Source organism: Melanerpes formicivorus, unplaced genomic scaffold (genome assembly GCF_026170545.1).
Source record: "Melanerpes formicivorus ecotype bairdi unplaced genomic scaffold, bMelFor1.0.p_v2 SCAF_80, whole genome shotgun sequence".
Lineage (NCBI taxonomy): Eukaryota > Metazoa > Chordata > Aves > Piciformes > Picidae > Melanerpes > Melanerpes formicivorus.
Window position 1 is genome coordinate 2,015,333 of NW_027142432.1, and position 25,587 is coordinate 2,040,919.

The window sequence follows — 25,587 nt, forward strand, 5'->3', positions numbered from 1 at the left end:
GTCTTATTCAACATCTTTGTGGGGGACATGGACAGTGGCATTGAGTGCACCCTCAGCAAGTTTGCTGATGACACCAAGCTGTGTGGTGTAGCAGACACGCTGGAGGGAAGGGAGGCCATCCAGAGGGACCTTGACAGGCTGGAGATGTGGGCACAGGCCAACCTCATGAAGTTCAATAAGAGCAAGTGCAGGGTCCTGCATCTGGGTCGAGGCAATCCCAGGCACAAATACAGGCTGGGCAGTGACTGGCTGGAGGGTAGCCCTGAGGAGAGAGACTTGGGGGTGCTGGTGGACAAAAAGCTCAACATGAGCTCTCAGTGTGCACTTGCAGCCCGCAAAGCCAATCAGATCCTGGGCTGCATCAGGAGAAGTGTGGCCAGCAGGTCGAGGGAGGTGATCCTCCCCCTCTACTCAGCCCTGGTGAGACCCCACCTGGAGTACTGTGTCCAGTTCTGGAGCCCCTATTACAAGAGGGATGTGGAGGTGCTGGAACGTGTCCAGAGAAGGGCCACGAGGATGATCAGAGGGCTGGAGCACCTCTCCTATGAGGACAGACTGAAGGAGTTGGGGCTGTTCAGTCTGCAGAAGAGAAGGCTCCGAGGTGACCTAATTGTCGCCTTCCAGTATCTGAAGGGGGCCTACAGGAAGGCCGGGGAGGGACTGCTCAGGATATCAGGTAGTGATAGGACTAGGGGGAATGGAATGAAGCTGGAGGTGGGGAGATTCAGGCTGGATGTGAGGAGGAGGTTCTTCCCCATGAGAGTAGTGAAGCCCTGGAATGGGTTGTCCAGGGAGGTGATTGAGGCCCCATCCCTGGAGGTGTTTAAGATCAGGCTGGACAAGGCTCTGGCCAGGCTGATCTAGTGTGGGGTGTCCCTGCCCATGGCAGGGGGGTTGGAACTAGATGATCCTTGTGGTCCCTTCCAACCCTGACTGATACCATGATGCTATGACTGGTATACAGCAGAACAATGACCAAGCTGCCACAGCACTCAGGCCTTGCACTGACCCAGGAGAGGCTGGAAGTGGAAAGAGAACAGCCCTGGAAGTCCAGGTGCTCGTGCTCCCTGGCTGTGCTGCTGTGCTGGGACTCTTTCCTCCCCCAGATCTGCACAGTACCTGGCTGAAAAGCCCTGGAGAAGTCCTGGAGAAGGATCTCAGGAAGCAAAATATTAATGAAAGGTTCTTTATTTTTTTAACAAATCAAACCAATAGCAGAGGTCCTGCTGAACAAACTCTTGGTCAGTAAAGCAGAGATTGTGTTAGAAAAGGGATGACAGTTTAATACAGAGTAAAACACCACCACTAATAATTACAGAAGTCAGGCTAGGCCTGCACTGAGGGACATCAGAACTGCTCTGCAGAAGAGCTTATTGCTTCTGAAACCATCCAGTGATCAGTTTGCTCAGGGCAGCCTTGAGCTCCTGGTTCTTCAGGCTGTAGATGAGAGGGTTCACTGCTGGAGGCACCACTGAGTACAGAACTGACACCACCAGGTCCAGGGATGGGGAGGAAATGGAGGAGGGCTTCAGGTAGGCAAAGATGGCAGTGGTGAGAAACAGGGAGACCACAGCCAGGTGAGGGAGGCAGGTAGCAAAGGCTTTGTGGCGTCCCTGCTGAGAGGGAATCCTCAGCACTGCCCTGAAGATCTGCACATAGGACACCACAATGAACACAAAACAGACAAAGAATAAACAGGTACTGGCCACAAGAAGCCAAAGTTCCCTGAGGTAGGATGTGGAGCAGGAGAGCTTGAGGATCTGGGGGATTTCACAGAAGAACTGGTGCACAGCATTGCCCTGGCAGAGGGGCAGCGAAAATGTATTGGCTGTGTGCAGCAGAGCAAAGAGAAAGCCACAGGCCCAGGCAGCTGCTGCCAGGTGGAGACAAACTCTGCTGCCCAGGAGGGTCTCATAGTGCAGGGGTCTGCAGATGGCAACGTAGCGATCATAGGACATGATGGTGAGGAGAAAATACTCTGCATCAATTAGGAATACTATAAAGAACAGTTGAAGAACACACCCAGCATAGGAGATGTCCCTGCTGTCCCTCAGGGAATTGGCCATGGATTTGGGGATAATGGTGGAGATGGTACCCAGGTCAAGGAGGGCGAGGTTGAGGAGGAAGAAGTACATGGGGGTGTGGAGGTGGTGGTCCCAGGCTATGGTGGTGATGATGAGGCCATTGCCCAGCAGGGCAGCCAGGTAGATGGCCAGGAAGAGGCAGAAGTGCAGGAGCTGCAGCTGCCTTGTGCCTGGGAATGGCAGGAGGAGGAAGTGGGTGATGGAGCTGCTGTTGGCCATCTGCTGCCTCTGCCCATGGAGACCTGTGCAAGGAGGGAAAGACAGAGACAAGTTAGGGCACACTTCTCTCAACCTCATTGTAAGCCCTGTCCCTGAGGTGCATGAGGAATGGATCAACTCATTCCCCATCACTACCAACCCAATGGCAGAATTCATGACAACTTCAAATGCAGCAGGGACCCAGAATTGCCATGAAGATTCCTCTGGTGTCAGAACAGCAAGTGACCAACAGCCCAATCCCAGGGAATAAGAGTCCCATGGAGAGGTGGAGAAACAGGGAGCAGGCCTGCAGTGCTACAGGGACAGTGAAGGGAAGAGAGAAAGGCAGAGGGGCTGGGGGTGAAGCCTTCTCCTTACCCAGCTCTGCTCACTGCTGCTCACAGGATGGAACTGAAGGGCTTTGGTCATCCTTCTGTGTGCACACTCCAGGAGCCTTCAGCTGAATGTCAGCTGCTGAGATGGAAATGCCTGCAGGAGCTACAGCAGTGACTTTTCCTCCAGCGAGCTCTCAGTCACTCTTCCAGTCCTGGACACCTCAAAGCAGTTTCTGCCTTCCTCATCTCCCTGAGATCCTCTGGCAGTGTCATCAGTCCTACTGTGCTGTGCAGAGGAGCTGCTCCTGGACAGACCTGTCTCTCTGCAGCGCTGCCTGCTTGCCAGCAACACCTTCCAGCCCAGGAGCCTGGCCTGGCTCAGCACAAAAGGACCAGCCCAGGTATTTAAAGGAGCCCTCTGGTGGCTTTGCTACCAAGTCCATGAACCTCAGAGACTGACAAGCTGATGAAACCTCTCCAGAAGTCAAAGTCAGATTCAAACTCTGAAGTTTCTTCTACTCTTAATGGGTCCCAGTGAAGCATACTGGGAAAGGGTCCCCAGGGTCTGGTTAGAGCAGAAGGAGACAGTGGATGCAAGGGAAGCATCACTGGAGGCACTGAAGCATCTCCAGGCTCTGATGAGAGCAGAGAACTGAGGCAGTGCTGACAGGTCAGGACAAGCTAAAGGTGGCTCTGCTGCTGAGGAAACCTGGAGGGGTTTCATTGATCCAAAGGGCCAAGCCCTGACTCCCAGACACTGGCAAGGCAGATCCTGTCCCTCACCTGTGTCTCTGAACTCTGCTGTGGGCAGTGGGGAGTGAGGGAGAGCAGTGACCAGGGTAAGACCTTGTCAGGTTTTGCTGTGGTTTGCTGCTGAAAAGTGATGAAATGTACCTTTAAAAGTACTTTGTAACAGATGCTTTGTGCAATAAAAACCTCTTCAATTAGCTGCAGAAACCTTGGCAATAATGAGAGGTTCAGCAGTATTTAATGAGCCCCATGGAGTATTTGGGGCTGATTTACTTCATCCTTAGGTACTGCCAGGAGACTCTGCCAAGGTACTGCCAGGAAGCCTCTCAAGAAGTCCAAGTCAGAAGCAAACTCCAAAGTACCTTGAAGCACTGATTGGCCTCACTGAGGCTTGTTACTGACAAAGGCTCCCCAGGGACTCGTTAGAGCAGCTTGTTAGAGGCCAGGATTACAGGGAGACAAAGGCAAAGTACAGGGCAGAAAAACTTGCCTTTGTTCTAAGAAGCAGAAAGGCCAAGCCCTGACCACTGCCCTTGGACTAGAAGAACCTCAAAGCCTCAAAGCAAAGTTTTCCCTCACAGGCCTTGGTGGCAGAGGCAAGTGCCAGAGCCAAGGGGACAAAGGCCTTGGTCCTGTTGGGCCTCTCAACCCTGCCAGATCCCTTGGCCATCCCTACTGCAGCCTCTCCTACACTATCTCATGCCTTCAGGTCTTTCCATTCAGGCTGCTGACACCAATCTTGCTTTCCCAGCCAGCTCTCCCCCTGCCATTTCCATCCCTTCCCTGAGCTGTCTCAGCTCTCCCTGCCATTTCCTGACCCCTCTGGATGGCCTCATGCATAGCAGCTCTACCTAGGTGTCCTGATGTTTCATGTGCTCATTGAGCTACAAACAGTTCACCTTTGTGCTCCCAGTGGAGATCCACTTGGGCTACCTCACTTCTGGCAGCCTTCTCTACCTGCTCATTGTTTTGGTGTTCTTCAGGAGCACAGCTCCTAGGCACGTGAGCATCCCCATGGCTTACCTTCAGAGCCATGTTTCCTACCCAAGCAGCAAGGCCCTGCCACAATGAAGCAATCCAGATGGACTTCCCTCTGCCTTGCCAATTGATCTTCTCCCACTGCCACCATCCGAGAATCTGTGTAAAGATGAAGTCCCAGATAGTTTTCTCTCAGCAATCTCTAGAGCCAGTTGGATACTTTCATTGCTGCATATGGACTCAATTCACCTTCTCCTTCAGTGGCCTCAACAACTTCTTGTGTAGGACTCCATTCAGCAGCTCCCACCCCCAATGGTTCCCTACCACCCAACAGGATCCATCAGTAACCAGAGCATGAGGCCTTTCATCTTCAGATAACTCCTTGTATGGTGCTGCCTCCTGGGTACCAACCACTTCCTCAGGCCACGCTCTAAAACCTGCCCTTTGGCCAGTCCAGAATCTCTCCCAGAATCCCTGGGTGCTTTGGTTTACCCAGTCCAGCTCACTGCATAATCAGTGCTGCTCACTCACTGCCTGTAGTGCTGGGCTCATGATGTGGAGAGGGAAAGTTCCCACTGAACATCCAGTGCAGCACAGGCAAGCTGGGTGCTGAGAGGAGAGCTGCTTCTGTCCCCATTACTTCTGAAGCAGCTCCAGCTCCTTCCTAGGTTGCTGTCTTGGGTTTAAGGAATGAGGCAGCTGCTCTGTGACCCTTCTCTGAAGTAGTTCAAGAAAGCCTTCCACACAGGATTGGAGAGAATGGAAAGTACTCTTCATAACTCCATCCTACAGTACAGAGCATAGAAAAGCCACAAAATCCAGTCCACCTCAGCAGAGGCTCTCCAAAAACCTCCTCAGATCTAAGCTTCCCACAGCCTTCTTCCAAACAGAGCCAAACACCCAGGCTGCAAATGCCCCCTCCTGCACCATGCCTCTTTGGCCCTGCCCCATACCTGAGTGATGCAGCTGCAAATTCTGCTTGCCAGCTCCAGGCTGAGCCAGACCAGGCCACTCCAGGCTCCAACTGGCAGCGTTGCCATGGCCAAACCTGGCCTCACTCCCCTGCACCAAACCCCATTAAATCTCTGTGAACATCCCAGGAGCAGAGAGGGAGGAAAAGAGAAGAGCAAAGAGAAATGTCCATTTGTATAGAGATGCAGGGCTTATGGGAATGAAACAACAAAAGATTGCACTTTCCTGTCCACCTCCTGGACCTATCAGGCCTCTGGAGGCCTCTACTCTATGGTTTAAGACATTCCAGTGCCTTAAAGCCACAAGAGCTGCTAAGATCTCCTTCTCAGGTGGTGTGTAGTGGGCTTCTGATCCTCCATATCCTCTACTCTAAAATTCCAATGGCTGACCTCAGGTTTCACCTGATGTCTTCTTCCAGAGACTCCAAGTGAGACCACACTCCCTCTCTGCACTGCAGAGGACATTATGCACCAATGGTCCTGTTTGGATAGGCCCAAGTGCTCCTGCACAGCTCTCTCTTGTTTGATCTGTTCAAAGCCTTCTTGTTGCTCACTGCCCCACTCAGAATGATTCTTCTTTCAGGTCACTCGATAGGGAAGGCTCTCCTGAGTGAAGCAAGCAGAGAGGTCAGAAAAGAGAAAGAATTGTTTAGGTACAGCCTGGTTCATGGCAGATATTTCTCCAATGAATTTGTTTAGAATCATCTTTAGTTTTCCTTTTTGACACCCCAGAGTGATTTATTTATAGTTTTCTACTTTTCTGCTCAAAATCTGTAACTGGATTTTAAAGGCATAGCCTAAAACCACCACAGCAGGTCCAGCTCAGTCTGATTTGTTACCAGTAGCACAGGGAGATAGAGTTCCTGTTGTGTGTGAAAAGAACCTATTGGGGACAACTCTCCATGTTCCCTGGCTGCAGTGTAGAGGATATTTTGCACCACTGGTGCCATTCAGCTAGGCCCAAGTGCCACTGCACAGCTCCCTCCTCTTTGATCTGCTCAAAGCCTTGTTGCTCACTGCCCCACTCACAATGATTCTGCTTTCAGGTCACTCGATAGAGAGGGCTCACAAGCTGACTGCAGCCTGGGACATGCACTCTGCAGAGCCCCACAAGGCCTAGGACAGACTGTGTCTCCTCCTTGTTGGATTGTGGAGACTTGGTTGCTATCCTGTTGACTATGTCCATAGGTACATGACAGCATCCAGCCTGCCATTTTCTTGCCAAGAACTGAATTTCCTGTGCAGGTCCTTTGACCTTGCTTTTCTTTATGGCAAATTCAGCCTTCAGAAGCATCTGAATAATTTTTTTCTCCCTTCTCCAACACTTCTTCGGCCCTGTGGCCCCACACAACGATGTCATAGATGCACTGTAGATGTTCAGGGGCATCGGCCTTCCCAGTGCAGTCTGGATTAGTTCATGACAAATGGTAGAGCTCTGCTTCTACCCCTGGGGAAGTTGATTCCAGGCATATTGCACACCCCTCCAGGTGACAGCAAACTGTGGCCTGCACTCTGCTGCCAACAGAATTGAGAAGGCAGCATTGGCAATGTTGATCCCCTTCCCAGTCCCAACTGCACCCAGCACAGCACAAAGTGGGTATCCTGATCCCAGTGCAACTGTGGCCTGATCCTGGTACAAATGGGGTCCCATTGCCATCTCCCAGCACAGTCTGAGTCTCATCCCAGTACAAAGTGCATCTTCTGAAACCCTGATTCCATCCCAGCACAGACCAGGACCCATTGCTGCAAACTGATCCCCCAATGCCATCCCAGTTCAGACTGGGCCCCCTCCAGCTACAATCTGAACCTCTCTGAGCTCTCCCAGTACAGACTGGGTCTGCTGTGGTGAAGGCACATTATGCCCAGATACTGAAACTTGTCCCAGCACATGGACAAGTTCCCCCTCCTTTCATGAGGGGTCCAAAAAGGCCCAGGTGGTACAGACCCCTGCACACACCCATGGCATGGGATGCTGGTGCCGATACCAAGCATGGCATAATTCCAGCTTCATGCCTCCCATAAGCTGCAGCTGGCTGTTTACCAGAGTGCCCATTGGCCACATCCAGCCTCCAGAAACCTATCAGTATTACCCAAGCTTCTAAATACGTTGCTCTCTTTCACTGTGTTCTCTCTCCTTGCTTGAGACTAAGCTTGTGCCATAGCCTTTGCTATTAAGCCTGCAGCCAGGCAGGTCCATTGAGCCTCAGCCCTGAGAGGATCTCCAGAGGAGAGACCAACAGTGAGAGCCTGAGAAGCTACAGTGTTGCATTGTCAACCTCGCTGGTTGGAAGACCCTCACGTGCCTTCAAGAGGACTGGACGCCCGAGGGTAAGATCTGTCCAGTTGCTGGGGAAAGGACTTAGCCAAGTCTGGCAGTGCAAACGTCTGCCTCAGGCTTAAGGAGCAGACATGAACCACCAAGAGTCTGTGCCTACTCACACAGAGCAGGAGCAGTGCTTAACTATATGCCTGCATGACCCTGCCACTGTGGGAGAGAAGAGGAGTTGCTGCTTCCACTGCTCCATGTCCTGTGACCCCCAGGGGAACCCAGAGCACCGTTCATGCCCTGTGCTCCAAAGCCAGGACCACTCTGATAGGGTCCTGCCTGCTCCTTCAAGCCAAGCAAAGGGGAAGTTGCCACTTCACGCAGCTGTGCCTCTTCCCTGGGGCTGCCCTCACCGGCCCCAAAGGTCATTGCCACGAGGGCCAACCCTGTCCCAGGACCAGCCCTACTGGCCCTGCCAGGCCGACCCCACAGGACCACTCCTTGCTGTCCAGAGGGAGCTGCCTAAGTCACAGAATCATAGAATCACATAGAATGTTGTGGTGCTGCCCTGCAGCTCTGTGCTGAGGGCTGTGCACTGGGCAAGGAGCTGAGTCTGCACTTCACAGTATCACCAAGGTTGGAAGAGACCTCAAAGATCATCGAGTCCAACCTGTCACCACAGACCTCATGACTACTAGACTATGGCACCAAGTGCCACATCCAATCCCCTCTTGAACACCTCCAGGAATGGTGACTCCACCACCTCCCTTGGTAGCACATTCCAATGGCTAACAACTCTCTCTGTGAAGAACTTTCTCCTTACCTCAAGCCTAAACTTCCCCTGGTGCAGCCTAAGACTGTGTCCTCTTGTTCTGCTGCTGGTTGAGACCAACCCCTTCCTGGCTTCAATCACCTTTCAGGTAGTTGTAGAGAGCAATGAGGTCTTACCTGAGCCTCCTCTTTTCCAGGCTAAACAATCCTAGCTTCCTCAGTCTCTCCTTGTAGGGCTTGTGCTCGAGGCCTCTCCCCAGCCTTGTTGCCCTTCTCTGGACACATTCAAGTGTCTCAATGTCCTTCTTAAACTGAGGGGCCCAGAACTGGACACAGTACTCAAGGTGTGGCCTAACCAGTGCTGAGTACAGGGGCAGAATGACTTCCCTGCTACTGCTGGCCACACTATTCTTGATGTAGGCCAGGATGCCATTGGCTTTCTTGGCCTCAGTTCAAAGCACTTGTGTCTAGCAGCACATTTCTAGTTTCAGACTCTAGTGCATTGTAATACCTCTGTCTATAGTTAAGCAGGGCTAACCCTGTCCTGGGACCAGCCCTACCAGCCCTGCCAGGCCAACCCCGCAGGACCACTCTCTGCCATCCAGATGGAATCGCCTGAGTCCTGTGAAGGGAGCCTGCCAACCGGCTAGCCTATGTTCCGTCCCCTCTCTGCTGCCATGGGAAGGAGAAGGTTGCCTCCACTGTCACCGTCCAGACCAGCCCAGGAGCCAGCCCCAGTGACAGCAGCCTGCCGGAACCTAACCTTGCTACAAACAAAGGGCACAGTGTATCTTCCACCTGATTCCCACTCACTGACGTTCAGTTCAAAGCACCTGTGCCTAGCAGCACATATCTAGTTCTAGCCTCTGACACATTGTAATACCTCTGTATAGAGTTAAGCAGCTGCCAGCGTCTCGTCGCCTGAGTTATATTAATAGAAATTAATTCTGTCAATATTCTAATTGAGTCCAAATGATCAATACTGAACCACTTCTGGGATGTATTTCATAATCCTGCACTAGGACATGGATATAAAACAGTGATTCATTGGTTAGTGATAATTTTAATAATTAATACAAAATATTATTTCTATAATTCATATTGCATATTCCTACATTAATAACCTCTTCATCACACCAAGAAATTTAATCTCTTGTCCTGAACCTTGGCATTTGGAAGGTGGAATGTCTAACCCCCTCTTGGTGGGCTCATAGAATGGGAAGTGTCTCCCTCTCTTCCCACCCAGTTTCCAGCAGTGGGGGAGTCTTGCTGGGGTCTGCATTGAAAATACCACACCTCACAATACAGACTGGGCCCCTCCCATCCTCTCTACTCAGTCCCCTGCTCTAACACAGTGGAGCTGAACCCCTCCTGCATCTCACCTCTTACAGCTCATCTCCTTCCCAAACCCACTCCTGACCCTGACTCTGCTCCCATTGCTCATCTTGGCCCCAGCCTTTACCCTTGGCATTGATCCTTTGACCTTAACCCTAGGCCTCAACCTAGCCCAAACACAACCCCTGCCCCTCAGAGCTGGCCCTCACCTGAGGCCTGCCCAGCACTCTCTGCAGGACATCTGAAGGAAGGAGACTCATTAACTCCTCACTAACTGTTAGAAACTTTCGCACTCATTAGAGTAGCTTTCAGCCATCAATAAAGGAACCATTGAGCTTGGTAGAGTGGAGGGACATAAGGCAGCTGCCCACAGCCCTAGACATCAGAGAGAGAGATAAGGCTGAGTCTGGAAAAGAGGATGGGGTCTCACACACCTGGGCCTCAGTACCAAGATGAGAACAATCCTGTGGGATTGGCAGAGGACCAACAGGAAAAATACAAGATGATGACACAGTGACTACAACGTTGACACAAGGACAGAAGAGGGCAGCAAAGAGCAAGAAATGGAAGGATTTTAGCTCTTCACAGAAGTTTTTATCATTCTAATGCATATGTATTACTAAGTCCTCTATGAGGAATATGTTTAACCTTGTTTAGCACTGTTATGAATTGTTAATATTTATTCAAATACATTAATACAAATATATTAATTCTTTATGAATATAAAAAGAATTTCAATAAATTTATTACTATCAAATCTCGTCAATGTGTATAAATATCTGAGGAGTGGGTGTCAACTGGAGGGGCCCAATCTCTTTTCAGTGGTGCACAGTAATAAGGCAAGAAATAACAGGTTCAAGCTTGAACACAGAAGATTTCACCTCAACATGAGGAGCAACTTCTCTGCAGTGAAGGTGACAGAGCACTAGAACAGGCTGCTCAGAGAGGTTGTGGAGTTTCCTTCTCCTGAGACTTTCAAAACCCACCTGGGTACACTCCTGTGTGGACTATCCTAAGTGATAGGGGGGATTGGACCTGATAGTTTCTTGAGGTCCCTTCCAACCTCAAATGTGACAGTGATACCGCCCACACAGGTACAGCTGTTTGGTTGTGGTTAATTGTGGAAATGGTGGCAGTAAGCAGTGTAACCAATCTGGCAGTATATGCTTAGAGCCTGACATGGTGGTAGGCCATGCTTACCATAAACACAAACGTAGCTAGCAGTTTAGCAAAACAGTGCTGTGCCTGCAGCATGTAACTAAAGCAGGGCACTGGTAGCTATAAACACAGAGAGTTATCTGGGAATAACAGCATGCATACATTGATCAACAACCTCATGTGATGATAGTAGTTTAACCAATGGTGTTTAACAGTAGGACATGTGGACAGTTGCAGAGAACCAATGAACTTATGCCAGCTATGCTCTGTGAGTCTATATAAGCTGTAGAGTTTCCTTAATTAATCTGAACAATACTTAGATCATATTGGTCGTCCGTATTGATTCCGTACTCTGTCATCAACAACTGGCACCCAAACTCATGGGTGGGACCCTCGGACTACGATGCTGCTCAGCCCAGCATAAGAGGTACGCTGCGAAAGGGGATGGAAAGCTGTTCGGATCAGCACTGCCCCAGTGCTGGAGAAATAAGCAGTGTGCGCTCAGAGAAGGAAGAGAATCTCACCAGGATCTGGTGAGCGGACAGGGAGGAAATGGGTGTAGAACTCAGTAAAGAAGAAGAGGCTGTGCTAAAAGTCCTCCAAAGTATCCTCTCCATGAGAGGTATTATTTATAATTCTGGGATTTTAAAAGGGGTATTAGCCTGGGCCCGGATCAAGGTCTTATCCCCACAGTAAAAGAAGCTTTTACTTCTGAAGCCTGGGACAAAATTGGAGTCCAGCTGCGGGATGAGGTGTCTAAAGGCTCAAAAGGAGCTTTTTGCTATAGCACCCTGTGGCACATTGTCACATACACTGCAATCTATAAAAGCAGAAAAGTCTACTCTTGATTCAGCTGCTGCGGTGCTGGTTCTAACTGAGATCAAAAAGGGAGATTTGGAAGGCTCTGCACCGTCCACCCCCCACCCCCCACACACATTGTCTGCCGCTCCATCAGCGATACCTTACATATGGCATTCAATACTAATCCAGATTTGACTCATGAGATGAAGGTAAAAATGCTGGATGTTCTGGCATTTGACAAGGTGAACAAAAACAAAACTAAAAAATAAAACTAAAATTAAAAAAAAAGGAAAAAATATATTAAAAACTAAAATTTAAAATATATTAAAAAATATATTAAAAATTATTTAAAACAACAAAATATAGATTAACAAGTAACATTTTTTAAATAGATAAAATAAATAGATAAGAAATGAAAATTTTAAAAAATTAATTAAATTTTAAAAGTAAATTATATTAAAATTAAAGGAAAAATTAGATAAAAATTTTAAAATGACAAAATAGTAAAAATTATAGATAAAAAATACATATAATGAAAAAATAAATTTAAAAATGCATTAAAAAGGTATAAAAAATTAAATTAAAATATTGAAAAATAATATTGAAAATTAAATTTAAAAGTAAGAAAAAAATTAAAAAATTAAAAATAACATTGAACAAAATTAAAATAAAAATTTAAATAAAAATAAAATAAAACTAAAATGAAAAAAATAAAAAGAAAAATACAATTAAAATTACATTTAAAAATTAAAATAAAATAATAAAAATATAATTAAAAATAATTTTTAAAAAATAGATTAAATTTTAACAAATCAAAACAACGTAAAATAAAAATAAATGAAATTAACAATTTAAAAAATAAAAAATTAAGATTTATTAAAATTTTTAAAAATTAAAAATTGAAATAAAAAATTAAAATTAAAAAGTAAATTAAATAACACAAACAGGCAAAGAATAAAAAATAATTAAAATAAAAAATTTTAAAAAATATAACAAATAGAAAAATAATTAATTTTTTTAACATTTGAATTTAAAAGTGGATTAAAAAATTAGTTTTAAAAGTTAAATTTAAAAAAATTAAAATACAGAAAAAAGCTAAAAATATTAGAATTAAAAGTTAAAATAAAAATTTTTAAAAATAATATAACAAAATAAAAAAATAAAATTCAAAAAATGTTTGCAATATATATAAAAACCCCATAAAAAAGCAAAAAGAGGATGTTTATTTTATAGCTAAAGGTTTTTATTGACACCAGCAAGAAACAACTACCCCATGTCAACTGCAATCATCACAATAAACAACAGTGGAAGAATCAAGGCCATGAGCACACAGCATTTCCCATGCAGTCGAACATCGATCACAGTAACTGTTAGGATAATCTGGGATCAAAAGCATCAATCAGAAGAATTTACCACAGCATCATGTGAATTAGGACTGAATATTATGGTGGTTTGATTGTTGTGTGATAAGAGAAAATGTTCATATGGATTTATTTGTTATCTCACCAGTTTGTTATAATTTTAAACACTTAGAGGGAAAATCAAAATTCATTATAACACAACATGCGTTCTCATTGTAGGCTGAAAACAAACACAGTATCACAGTATCACAGTATCACTTAGGTTGGAAAGGACCTCGAGGATCATCGAGTCCAACCTATCAACACAGACCCCATGACTAGACCATGGCACCAAGTGCCACGTCCAATCTCCTCTTGAACGCCTCCAGGGTCGATGACTCAACCACCTCCCTGGGCAACCGGTTCCAATGTCGAATGACTCGCTCGGTGAAGAACTTCCTCCTCACCTCGAGTCTGAACCTCCCCTGGTGCAGCTTGAGACTGTGTCCCCTTGTTCTGGTGCTGGTTGCCTGGGAGAAGAGGCCAACCCCCTCCTGGCTACAACCACCCTTCAGGTAGTTGTAGAGGGCAATGAGGTCACCCCTGAGCCTCCTCTTCTCCAGGCTAAGCAATCCCAGCTCCCTCAGCCTCTCCTCATAGGGCTTGTGTTCAAGGCCTCTCACCAGCCTTGTTGCCCTTCTCTGGACATGCTCAAGTGTTTCAATGTCCTTCTTAAACTGAGGAGCCCAGAACTGGACACAGTACTCAAGGTGCGGCCTAACCAGAGCAGAGTACAGGGGCACTATGACCTCCCTGCTCCTGCTGGCCACACTATTCCTAATGCAGGCCAGGATGCTATTGGCCCTCCTGGCCACCTGGGCACACTGCTGGCTCATATTCAGGTGGCTGTCGATCAGCACACCCAGGTCCCTCTCTGTTTGGGAGCTCTCCAGCCACTCCGACCCCAGCCTATAGCTCTGCATGGGATTGCCGTAGCCAAAGTGCAGCACTCGGCACTTGGACTTGTTGAAAGCCATCCCATTGGACTCTGCCCATCTATCCAGTCGGTCGAGGTCCCTCTGCAGAGCCAAATAAATACCCACAACCACCCCAAAAAAAAGGGGAAAGACAGAATACCCCATAGCGAAAAAGAAGTTTGTTAGTGCTACCAACAAGAGATAGTTAGCTCATGTCAACACCTAGAACCACCAACTTTGCAAAGTGCTGCAACCCTCTCACCACAGGACACACCAACACGGCACAACTGTCATGAAAATGACAATCAGCAAACCTGCCTAGCACTGACCTCAATGACTGTCACGATAATCCAAGATGTCAACGGAAAGCATCTAACTTATAACTTTGCTGTATATTTCTGTATATATTGTAAATCCTGTATATTGCATATAGATTCACTGCATCTCATCCTGATTGTAAATAGAGCTTATATTCATTTTTGCTTCTCTGACTGAGTCAGCCGTGGTTTCTCTGTGGGGGGGAGAACTGAACTTTCTCTCACCACCACAGGGAATGCTGGGGGAGACACCACACAGCAGGCTATGGAAAGCTGTCTATACCCTGAATTATTTAACCATCTCTCTGAGTGGTATGAACCCTGCCGTAGTAACTCATTTCTTGTCATTGCAGTCTGTGAGCAATCCTTTGGCAGAAAAGGCCCCAGTGTGGGTCTGCAATTTACAGACCCTTGATTGGGAAGGCCCCTGGGATCTTGTGACCTGGGGCCATGGCTATGCTTGTGTTTCCACAGGTACCAGGGTCCAGTGGGTCTCTGCTTGTTGTGTTTGGCTTACTCCAGAGCATGATCAATGGAAACAATGCCCTGAGCCCACATCAGCTAACTCCATGGGATAGCAAAACATTTGGGCAGCACTGCTGCATGCAGTAAATCAAACCTGGAATTTAAATGCCTGTCAAAATTCAATCGTAACACACCAGTAAGGTGCTTTGAGCATCAGGACATGTGGGATGATAATTTGCTCTTTGCCCCATTAGAGCCTCAAGAATTAGATATTTCAGGGACCTTACAAGCAGAAAGCTGTGTGTACCTGCAGCACAGATCTGGAGCTGATCTAGTACTATGATCTTTAATCACACTCACTTTGCCTTAGAGCCATGCAGGCTTAGCCTAACAGCTGAATGAGATGATCATGGAGGTATGAAGAACAAAGCTGAACATATAGCAGCCAGGGTAATCTTGCTTCAAATTGCTACAGCAAAGCACCAGCTCAGCTAAGGGAACTGGCATCTTGGGTTGCAAAACAAGACAAGGAAGCATCAAAAGTCTTGCTTGAATTAGCCACTGATGAGGACGGTGTCAGCCATGCCAGGCTGCAAAATCGAGCTGCTGTTGGTTCTTTGTTATCAGCTCACGGTCAGGGCTGGACAGAATTTGATGGTCTGTGTTGTACACACTGAAGTGATCATTCTAAACATAGACATGAGAGTATTACAAACTGGGTTGTGAATATTGCTGATTGGATCAATCCTGGTGTTGGCAGTGCCCTGTTCATTCTCATGTCTGCAAAGGGCCCTGCAGAAGAGAATGAGCCCTGGGCAAAAAGGAGGAATTGTAGATAAAGCAGGTGGCCATGGGCAGCTTTAACCTTGAACTAAGCAGAGCTCTGCCCTTGAATCAGGAATGTAAACAACTCCAGGAAAGAAGATCTGTGAACAACAAAGGAAGAAACAGAGAGAACTCCCCAGGCTACCAAAAGGGAGAGAGAGGTGCCTGGACACCAAGCCTAAACCAATCACTTAAGCACAAAGAGCACACGGACACAGAAAGAAAAAGATATAAGCCATGATGTGTATGAATCAAGTGGCCTCTGCTGAGGGCTGGTGCTTGAACACATCTTGGTGTCATCCTTTTTCTTGGCCACCAACACTGCACAGCCTTAGCTGTTGAGTTTTTCCAGTTCTCTGAGTCACTTCTTCCTGTTGTTTGTTTGGAGAACCTTGAGTTTTCCCTTCCATCAGCTAGCCAGGAGAAGTTCTCCTCACCTTTCACTGCCTGTTTTGGAATCTCCTGGTTTTATCACATGACATTGGTTTGGTCACCAACTGTGTTCAGACTTCTCCCAAACCTTCACAAAGTGCAGCTTGGAAGGTTCAGAGTGGAGATGAGGCCAAAGAAATGTCCCTCAAAGGGCAGAGCTGCTATGCATAAGGCCATCCAGAGGTGTCAGGAAATGGCAGGGAGAGCTGAGACAGCTCAGGGAAGGGATGGAAATGCCAAGGGAAGAGCTGAGTGGGGAAGCAAGATTGGTGTCAGCAGCCTGAAGGGAAAGAGCTGCAGCCATGGGTCAGTGTAGGACAGGCTGCAGTAGGGATAGTCAAGCGCTCTGGCAAGGCTGAGAGGCCCAACAGAACCAAGGCCATTGTGCCCTTGGCTCTAGCAGTTGCCTCTGCCACCAAGTCCTGTGAGGAGAAACTTGGCATTGAGGCTTTGAGGTTCTTCTATTGCAAGGGCAGTGGTCAGGGCTTGGCCTTTCTGCTACATAAACCAAAGGCAAGTTTTTCTCCCCTGTACTTTGCCTTTGTCTCCCTGCAATCCTGGCCTCTAACAAGCTGCTCTAACGAGTCCCTGGGGAGCCTTTGTCAGTAACAAGCCTCAGTGAGGCCAATCAGTGCTTCAAGGTACTTTGGAGTTTGCTTCTGACTTGGACTTCTTGAGAGGCTTCTTGGCAGTACCTTGGCAGAGTCTCCTGGCAGTACCTAAGGATGATGTAATCAGCCCCAAATACTCCATGGGGCTCATTAAATACTGCTGAACCTCTAATTATTGCCAAGGTTTCTGCAGGTAATTGGAGAGGTTTTTATTGCACAAAGCATCTGATAAAATTTATTTTTAAAGGTATATTTCATTCCTTTTCAGCAGGAGTTGTCTCTTTGCAGCAAACCACAGCAATCCTGACAAGGTCCTACCATGCTCACTGCTCACCCTCACTCCCCACTGCCCCCAGCAGAGCCTTGAGCCACAGGTGAGGGACAGGATCTGCTTTGCCAGGGGCTGGGGGTCAGGGCTTGGCCCTTTGCATCAATGAAACCCCTCCAGGTTTGCTCAGCAGCAGAGCCACCTTGAGCTGCTTGTCCTGACCTGTCAGCACTGCCTCAGTTCTCTGCTCTCACCACAGCCTGGAGATGCTTCAGTGCCTCCAGTGAAGCTTCCCTTGCATCCACTGTCTCCTTCTGCTCTAACCAGACCCTGGGGACCCTTTCCCAGTATGCTTCACTGAGACCCATTAACAGTAGAACAAACTTCAGAGTTTGAAACTGACTTTGACTTCTGGAGAGGTTTCATCAGCTTCTCAGTCTCTGAGGTTCATGGGCTTGGCACCAAAGCCACCAGAGGGCTCCTTTAAATGCTTTGGGCTGGCCCTGAGCTGCTGAGCCAGGGCAGGCTCCCGGGCTGAAAGGTGCTGCTGGCAAGCAGGCAGCGCTGCAGAGAGACAGCTCTGTCCAGGAGCAGCAACTCTGCACAGCACAGCAGGGCTGAGGACACAGCCAGTAGATCTCAGGGAGATGAGGAAGGCAGAGAGCTTTGAGGTGGCCAGGACTGGGAGGATGCTGAGAGCTCACTAGAGGAGAAGTCACTGCAGTCACTGACACAGTGAGGCTGTGGGTGCAGGACACTGCAGCTGTAGCTCCTAGAGGCATCTCCACCTCAGCAGCTGATGCTCAGCTGAAGGCTCCTGAAGTGTTCACACAGAAGGATGGCCAAAGCTCTTCAGTTCCATCCTGTGAGCAGCAGTGAGCAGAGCTGGGTAAGGAGAAGGCTTCACTCGAGCCCCTCTGCCTTCCTCTCTTCCCTTCACTGTCTCTGCAGCACTGCAGGCCTGCTCCCTGTTTCTCCACCTCTCCATGGGACTTTTCTATTCTGGGATTGGGCTGTTGGTCACTTTCTGTTCTGACACCAGAGGAATCTTCATGGCAACACAGTGTCCCTCCTGCATTTGAAGCTGTGATGAACTCTGTAATTGGGTGGTAGTGATGGGACTGAGCTGATCCATTCCTCAGGGTGCACAGGGAGGGAGCTTACAATGAGGCTGAGACAAATGTGCCCTAACTTGTCACTGCCTTTCCCTCCTTGGACAGGTGCCATTGGTTAGCTGTTTGGGTGGGTTGGATTGGTTGATGGGTTGGACACGATGATCTTGAAGGTCTCTTCCAACCTGGTTTGGTTTATTCTAATAAAGGTTTATTCTAATAAAGATCTCCATGGCCAGAGGCAGCAGATGGCCAACAGCAGCTCCATCACCCACTTCCTCCTCCTGCCATTCCCAGGCACATGGCAGCTGCAGCTCCTGCACTTCTGCCTCTTCCTGGCCATCTACCTGGCTGCCCTGCTGGGCAATGGCCTCATCATCACTACCATAGCCTGGGACCACCACCTCCACACCCCCATGTACTTCTTCCTCCTCAACCTCGCCCTCCTTGACCTGGGTGCCATCTCCACCACTGTGCCCAAGTCCATGGACAATTCCCTTTGGGACACCAGGGACATCTCCTATGCAGGATGTGTTCTCCAGGTCTTCTTTTTAGTATTCCTAATGTCAGCAGAGTATTTTCTCCTCACCACCATGTCCTACGATCGCTACGTTGCCATCTGCAGACCCCTGCACTATGAGACCCTCCTGGACAGCAGAGTTTGTCTCCACCTGGCAGCAGCTGTCTGGGCCTGTGGCTTTCTCTATGCTCTGCTGCACACAGCCAATACATTTTCCCTGCCCCTCTGCCAGGGCAATGCTCTGCACCAGTTCTTTTGTGAAATCCCCCAGATCCTCAAGCTCTCCTGCTCCACATCCTACCTCAGGGAACTTTGGCTTATTGTGGCCAGTGTCTGTTTATTATTTGCCTGTTTTGTGTTCATTGTGGTGTCCTATGTGCAGATCTTCAGGGCAGTGCTGAGGATCCACTCTCAGCAGGGACGCCACAAAGCCTTTGCCACCTGCCTCCCTCACCTGGCTGTGGTCTCCCTCTTTCTCAGCACTGTAATGTTTGCCTACCTGAAGCCCTCCTCCATCTCCTCTCCATCCCTGGATCTTGTGGTAGCAGTTTTGTACTCAGTGGTGCCTCCAGCAGTGAACCCTCTCATCTACAGCCTGAGGAACCAGGAGCTCAAGGCTGCCCTGAGCAAACAGATCCCTGGATGCTTTCAGAAACAATAAACTCTCTGTCCTCTCCTGCAGAGGAGTTCTGATGTCACACTCAGTCTGGTTTATCTGTCTTTGGCTGCTGCTGGTGCTGTTACCCTTGTGAGAATGTTGTTTCCCCACCTGAGTCTTTCTTCAGACCATTTCTGATTCAGTGTTGTCCTGTCTGCTGTGACCCAGATACTGCAGACAGGAGCAGCTGTGCTCCCTGGGTGTGCAACATGCAAGGAAAAATTCTTCCCATCTAGAAGTTCATAACAGAGTCAGAGGAGTCTTGTAAAACTTTATTTGAATAAAGGGAGAGTCCACAGGACAATTCCCTGTGGGGTCTCTCTCATTGCTGAAGGCACAGCTCCCCTTTCATCCTACATTTCTGGACACAAACCTCCCTCTCCCTTTTCCCCACTGGCTCAGGTACTCAGGACTTAGTCTTTCCCAAAACCCCTGCTACATGTTCCCCTTCACATGAACCCTCCCTGCTTCATGCATCCTATGCTCATTTGAATTAGGTTCTCCACTTCTCTGGGTGCAGAAGTTAATATTCAGTAGTCTGTTTAGCCTCTGCTCTGGCCTAAAAGTTCAGCAGTTCAGGCTGTGTTCAGTGTCTGCTATCTTGGGACAGACCCCTACTGATTTACAACAAGGTTCAAGGGAAGGGACTTAGCAGAGGCCCCTTTGTGATTTACAATCACATAGAGAAGGGGAACTGTCTGGTTCCTCCCTTTCTCTTCCAACTCCCTCTTAGCCAATTCTTCCTTTGTAAAGACACTACCTCCTTTTGATCCCATCAATCCCTCCTCTTCTTGCTTTAATAATTCTCTTTACAAAATTCATTCACCATTAACTAAATCCTTTCCTCTTGGCTCATTTCTGATGTTGGTCTTATTTGCAGATACGTCATACTGCTCTTTTTTATAGCCTTTTCTGGCTCACTTGATATGGCTACAACCTGCACCTGCCTGACTGCAGAATGGATAAGCCATACAAACCAGGGTATCAGACATGGTAGAAAGATTAGAGCTGCTGTTGCACAAAGAGAGAAGAATGACACTCGTTTGACCCATGGCCCACCAGGCAACCAAGACAATGTGTCCCATTCCAGTCCTTTCCAGGTATGGACTGGTCCATGAGCTATTTCCCTGCTGTTGGAGGCTATACTTATTGCTGCCTCCCCATTGTCCTCAGTCTTTAGGCACCAATCAGATGTATTAAACTTTCCACATCCACCTCCTTCCTCAGCTAATAGACAGTCTGGAGAGTCCATTTTGGTGCATTGCCTCTCGCACCTGAGTTTGGTGTTTGGCTAATAGCACAAAGTACTACTACAAAGGAAAAGTACAAAATAACAACAATAATAATAATTAAAAAAGCAAATTATAGAAAAGAAAGAAAAAATATTTAATATAAAAAACAATTTAACATAATAATAATTTTTAAAAACCCAAACAAATAAACCCCATAAGGATTACTAACAAAAAAAATGTCTATTAACAAAAAACATAAAGATTATTAGCAAAATAAAAATTTACAAAAATTTAAAATGAAAAATAAGGACAAAATATTAAATACAAAAAAGGTTAAAAAGAAAATAAAAAAGGAAAAAATAAAATAAAAAATAATTTTAAAAATTAAATGAAAAAATTAATTAAAAAATTAGATTATAAAATAACATAAAAAAATAATTAATACAAGATTAAATTATGATAAATAAAATTCAAGAAAAATGAAAAGCTATAAAAAAATCAATAAATAAAAGTAGATATAAAAGAAAAATAAAATTACCTAAAAAATTATTAAAAATTATAGGCCAAAAAATACAGATAACAACAAAAGAAAAAATATTTAAAAGGCATATTAAAAACATTAATTACATTAAAAATTAGATTTTAAAAATTAAATTAATTACTTTAAAAATTAAATTAAAAATAATTAAAATTAAAAAGATAAAAATTAATTAAAATAGCAATCAATAATAAATTAAAAATAAAAATAATGTAAAAAATAAAAAAATTAAAAGGTTAAAAAATAATAAAATCAAAACAAAATAAAATAAAAAAATTAAAAATTAGATTAAATATGGATTAATTTTTTTAAATTGAAACAAAAATATTAGAAATTTTTAAAATAGATTAAATAAAATAAACATACAAAAATAATTAAAATATTTTTAAAAATAAGATCAAAATTAATAAATTTTTAAAATTGGATTAAAAATTAAAATTAATAAAAATACATTAAAAAATAAAATACTTAAAAAATTAAAAATAAAAATCAAATTAAAAATAAAAATAATAACGTTCAAAAAGTAAAAAAAAAGTTTAAAAATCTATCAAGAAAAAATCAACAAAACAAAAAAAGAGGATGTCTATTTTATAGCTAAGGGGGTTTAGTGATAGCAGCAAGAAATGTCTACCCCATGCCAACTGCAATCACCACAACAAACAACGGCAGAGGAATCAAGGCCATGAGCACACAGCATTTCCCATGCAGTCGAACATCGATCACAACAACTGCTATGGTAATCTGGGATCAAAAGCATCACTCAGAAGAATGCACCACAGCACCGTGTGAATTAGGACTGGCTGTTATGATTGTTTAATTGTTGTGTGACTAGAGAAAATGTTCCTATGGATTTCTATGTCACCTCACCAGTTTGCCTTAGTTTTAAATAGTTAATGGGAAAGTCAAAATTCCTTATAACACAACATGCATTCTCATTTTAGGTTAAAAACAAACAAACAAAGAAAAGGCCTAGGCCATGAAGTAGCCCAGGGTAAGCCAGGGATGGATCAGGACAGAGAGAAACAGAGCACTGAGAGTTGTCCTTGGTGTGCTGCACCCTTGCTCTCCCAGCCTTGCACTGCTCTCCCTATGCCTTGGGGGTTGGTCACATCCTGCCAGCTCAGAATTAGAATTAATGGAATAGAATAAACCAGGTTGGAAGAGACCTTCAAGATCATCGCATCCAACCTATCATCCAACACCACCTAATCATTTGTGCTTGGACCACAGCCAACAGGGAGCTGATAGAAAACTTTGGAGGTCAAAACCTTCAGGCTCTGTGCAAGTGGCAACAACTCCCAGGATGATTCAGCATCCAAGGGTCTCCAGATCAGAGAAACACCTGATGAAAATCAATGATCTCCCCCTCTGAAAACAGTGACCCTAAAGCCAGAGCCTTGGAGCTCTCCTGGATCACAGCAGCTGTGTCCTGCATCTCCCCCCCCACAGACATCACTCAGGCACAACCTGCACCAAGGGCCAGCACCAAGTCAGACTTCTCCAGGCTCAGTTCTTGTGCCCTAAGAATGCCAAAGCTTTGTGAGTGCTTTCCCTAAGCTCCAGCAGAAGGAGACTGAACTCCAGGGCACGCTCAGGCAACCACCTCTCCACCTCTCTGTGTCTTTGGACAGACACCTTTGCTGTCACCAGGGGCAAGGTTTCTATCTTGCACTGAACCCAGCCAGCTCTGTCCCTGTGTCTGTGTGCTTGGTGCTTCTCTCCAGGCACAGCCATAGAAATAGATTTGAATTCAGGATCCTTTGCAGTCACTCAGGGTCAGCCTTGTCCTTATCCACTCTGTCATTCAGAGGCTCTGTGATTAGAACACATTCTGCTGAATCACCTTGTAAGCCCCAGGTGGGCAGTGACAGCAATGGGGAGGTTGGGGAGGGTGAGGAGCAAAGTTGTCCACTCAATGTCAGCCCTGAAGGACAGATGTTCCTGCAAGTGCAGATGTCCTGCTGAGACAGCCTGGGTCAGTGTCACTTGGGGAATTATCATCTCTGCTCTGAACTGAAATGGAGTAAAATACTTTATCTTTGGCATACAAAATTGAGCTTTGTGAGGTGAAATCCTGAAGATTGCAGAGACACAAACATCTCCTTAGGGCACTTGGGACTCATTGCAGGAACCTCAGGTACTGAGAGGAGACTGAAGAAACTTCTTCAGAAGTCAGAAGGAAAACACAAAGTACCTTGAAGCACTGATTGGCCCCACTGAGGGGCATTACCAACAAAGCCTCCCAAGGGCTCCTTAGAGCAGCTCAGTGGAGGCCATGATTGCAGCAGACAAAGGCAAAGTGCAGGAGAGCAAACTCTGGGTTTGGTTTATGGAGCAGAAAGGCCAAACCCTGACCACAGTGCCTGGGCAGGCAGATCCTGTCCCTCATGTATGGGTAGGGCTCCCTAGGTGCTGTGGGGTGTGGGGTTTGTGATGCTGAGAGAAGGACAAGGGGATGACAGTCCCCAGCCTTCCTGGGGATGTTTAAGGAAGCACTGAGGACCCCCTGGTGCCTTAGGAAGTCTCCTCACAGCCCTTGGTGGTGGTGGATGATTGCCATAGCCAAGAAGGCAAAGCCTTGGGTTCTCCTGATGACTTCCAGCCTTGCCAGTGTCCATTGTCATCCCCAACTCATGTTGTCCCACTCTGCCCCCCACACTGGGTTTGGTTTCAGCAACAGAAAGGCCAAGCCCTGACCACAGAGCCTGGGCAGTCAGATCCAGAGAGGCTCAAGCTAAAGTTTTACCTCCCTGGCCTTGGAGACAGAGCCAACTACCATAGACAGGAGGAGAAAGACCTCAGTCCTGTTGAGCTTTCAGTCTTGCAGGTGGTGCTACACTGCCCCATGCCTGCAGCTCTTTCCCTTCATGCTCTTGACACCCATCTTGCTTTCCTAGCAGCTCTCGCCATGACATTTCTGTACCCTCCCTGCTCTGCCTCTACTCTCCATGGCCATTTCTTGAAACACAGAGCCAGGGCCTCTTGGATCACAAGGATCCCCTTTGAGTGACTTTTCTTTATCCTCACCTCCTGTGTGCTCTCAGGAGCAAGAGAGGATCTGCCTGGCCTCAAACCAGGACACCTCCACTCTGAACCCTGAAATTTGCACTGTATGGAAGTTTTCTTCCCTTCACACAACCACCAGAAGCTGCATCATCCCCAGATTTCAAGCAGGTGCACACTGCATCTGTAGTGCCCTGAGCTTTGACTTCAACCGGCTCCTTCAGTTGCTCTTCATCAGATTTATTCTCCAGGCCCTTCCCCAGCTCCTTGCCCTCCTCTGCCCTGGCTCCAGAACCTCCACATCTCTCTTGGATGGAGATGCCCAAAACTGGACACAGCACTCGAGGTGTGGCCTCCCCAGAGCTGAGTCCCAGGGGACAGTCACCTCCCTGCTCCTGCTGGACACAGCATGTCTGATCCCAGCCAGGATGTCTTTGGCTTTCTTGGCCATCTGGGCACACTGCTGGCTCCTATTCAGATGCTTATCCATTAGCACCCCCAGGTCCCTTTCTGCCAGACAGCTCTCCAGCCACACTACCTCTGCAGCATTGCTTGGGGTTGTTGTGACCCAAGTGCAGGACCTGGCACTTGGCCATCTTGAAGCTCTTCCTGGGAACGTTGGCCATGGATCAAATCTACCCAAGTCCCTCTGCAGAGCCTCCCTACCCTCATGCAGATCAACTCTGCCACCTGACTTGGTGTCATCTGCTGACTCACTGCTGACTCACTCTGTGTCTTCATCAAGGTCATCAATAAAGATGTTAAACAGAAGTGGTCCCAACACAGAGCCCTGAGGAACAACACTTGTGACTATCTGCCACCAGCTGGATTTATCTCCACTGAGCACCACTCTTTGGGCCCTTTCACCCAGCCAAGGCTGTATCCAGCAGAGCATTGCTCATCCAAGGCAGAAGCAGCCACTGTGCCCAGGAGAATTCAGTGGGGAGCAGTGCCAAAGGCTTTTGGAAAACCTAGGTGGACAATACCCACAACCTTTCCCTCATCCAACAGTCACTCATCCTGTCAGAGGAGATCAGGTGGGTCAGGCAGGACCTGCCCTTCCTAAACCCATGCTGTCTGGGCCTGATCCCCTGCTTGTCCTCTCCAGGTCATGTAATGGTGCTGGAGATGCTCTGCTCCATGCCCTGCCCTGCTACCCAGCTCACACTGCCAACTCTACAGTTTCCTGGATCCTCCTCTCTTCCTTTCTTGGAGCTGGGTGTCACATTTGGTGCTCTCCAATACCCTGGGACCTCCCCAGTGAGCCAGGACTCCAGGTCAATAATGGATAGTGGCTTGGCCACAGAGATGTTCAAGTCCCTTCCTCATCCTCCTAGCCTCTGTTGGACTCTCTCTAGCAGATCTCTGTCTCTCTTGACCTGGGAATGCAGTTTGGACAGGAAGGGCCCAGTCAGTACTGGCTTTCAGCGTGTCCTGGGACAAGGCCCAGTGTTACTGGGAGAGGCCATGGGGTCAGCTTTTACTGGGAGGTGTCAAAGACTTTACTAGGAGGCACCAGGGGCTCCTGTTAGTACTGGGAGGTAGCCCAGTCTATTCTGGGAGTGGGACAGGGGAGCAAGTTAGCTGTGACTGAGAGTGAAGTCTGAACTGGGATTTCTACAAGAGGCTGAAGAGTGAACTG

General features: G+C 47.1%; 3 protein-coding genes across 3 annotated transcripts in view; 2 read left to right on the forward strand and 1 right to left on the reverse strand.

The window, feature by feature from the left end:
* LOC137454319 (zinc finger protein 850-like) overlaps positions 1-25,587 on the forward strand; it is a 103,856-nt gene that overhangs the window by 31,556 nt on the left and 46,713 nt on the right.
* LOC137454371 (olfactory receptor 14A16-like) lies at positions 1,371-2,318 on the reverse strand. Its single transcript, XM_068164418.1, has one exon. It carries the CDS (start codon positions 2,301-2,303, stop codon positions 1,371-1,373), a length of 933 nt encoding a protein of 310 aa, XP_068020519.1. The 5' UTR covers positions 2,304-2,318.
* LOC137454356 (olfactory receptor 14A16-like) lies at positions 18,243-19,175 on the forward strand. The gene has a single exon (XM_068164404.1). The coding sequence runs from the start codon at positions 18,243-18,245 to the stop codon at positions 19,173-19,175; it is 933 nt and encodes a 310-aa protein (XP_068020505.1).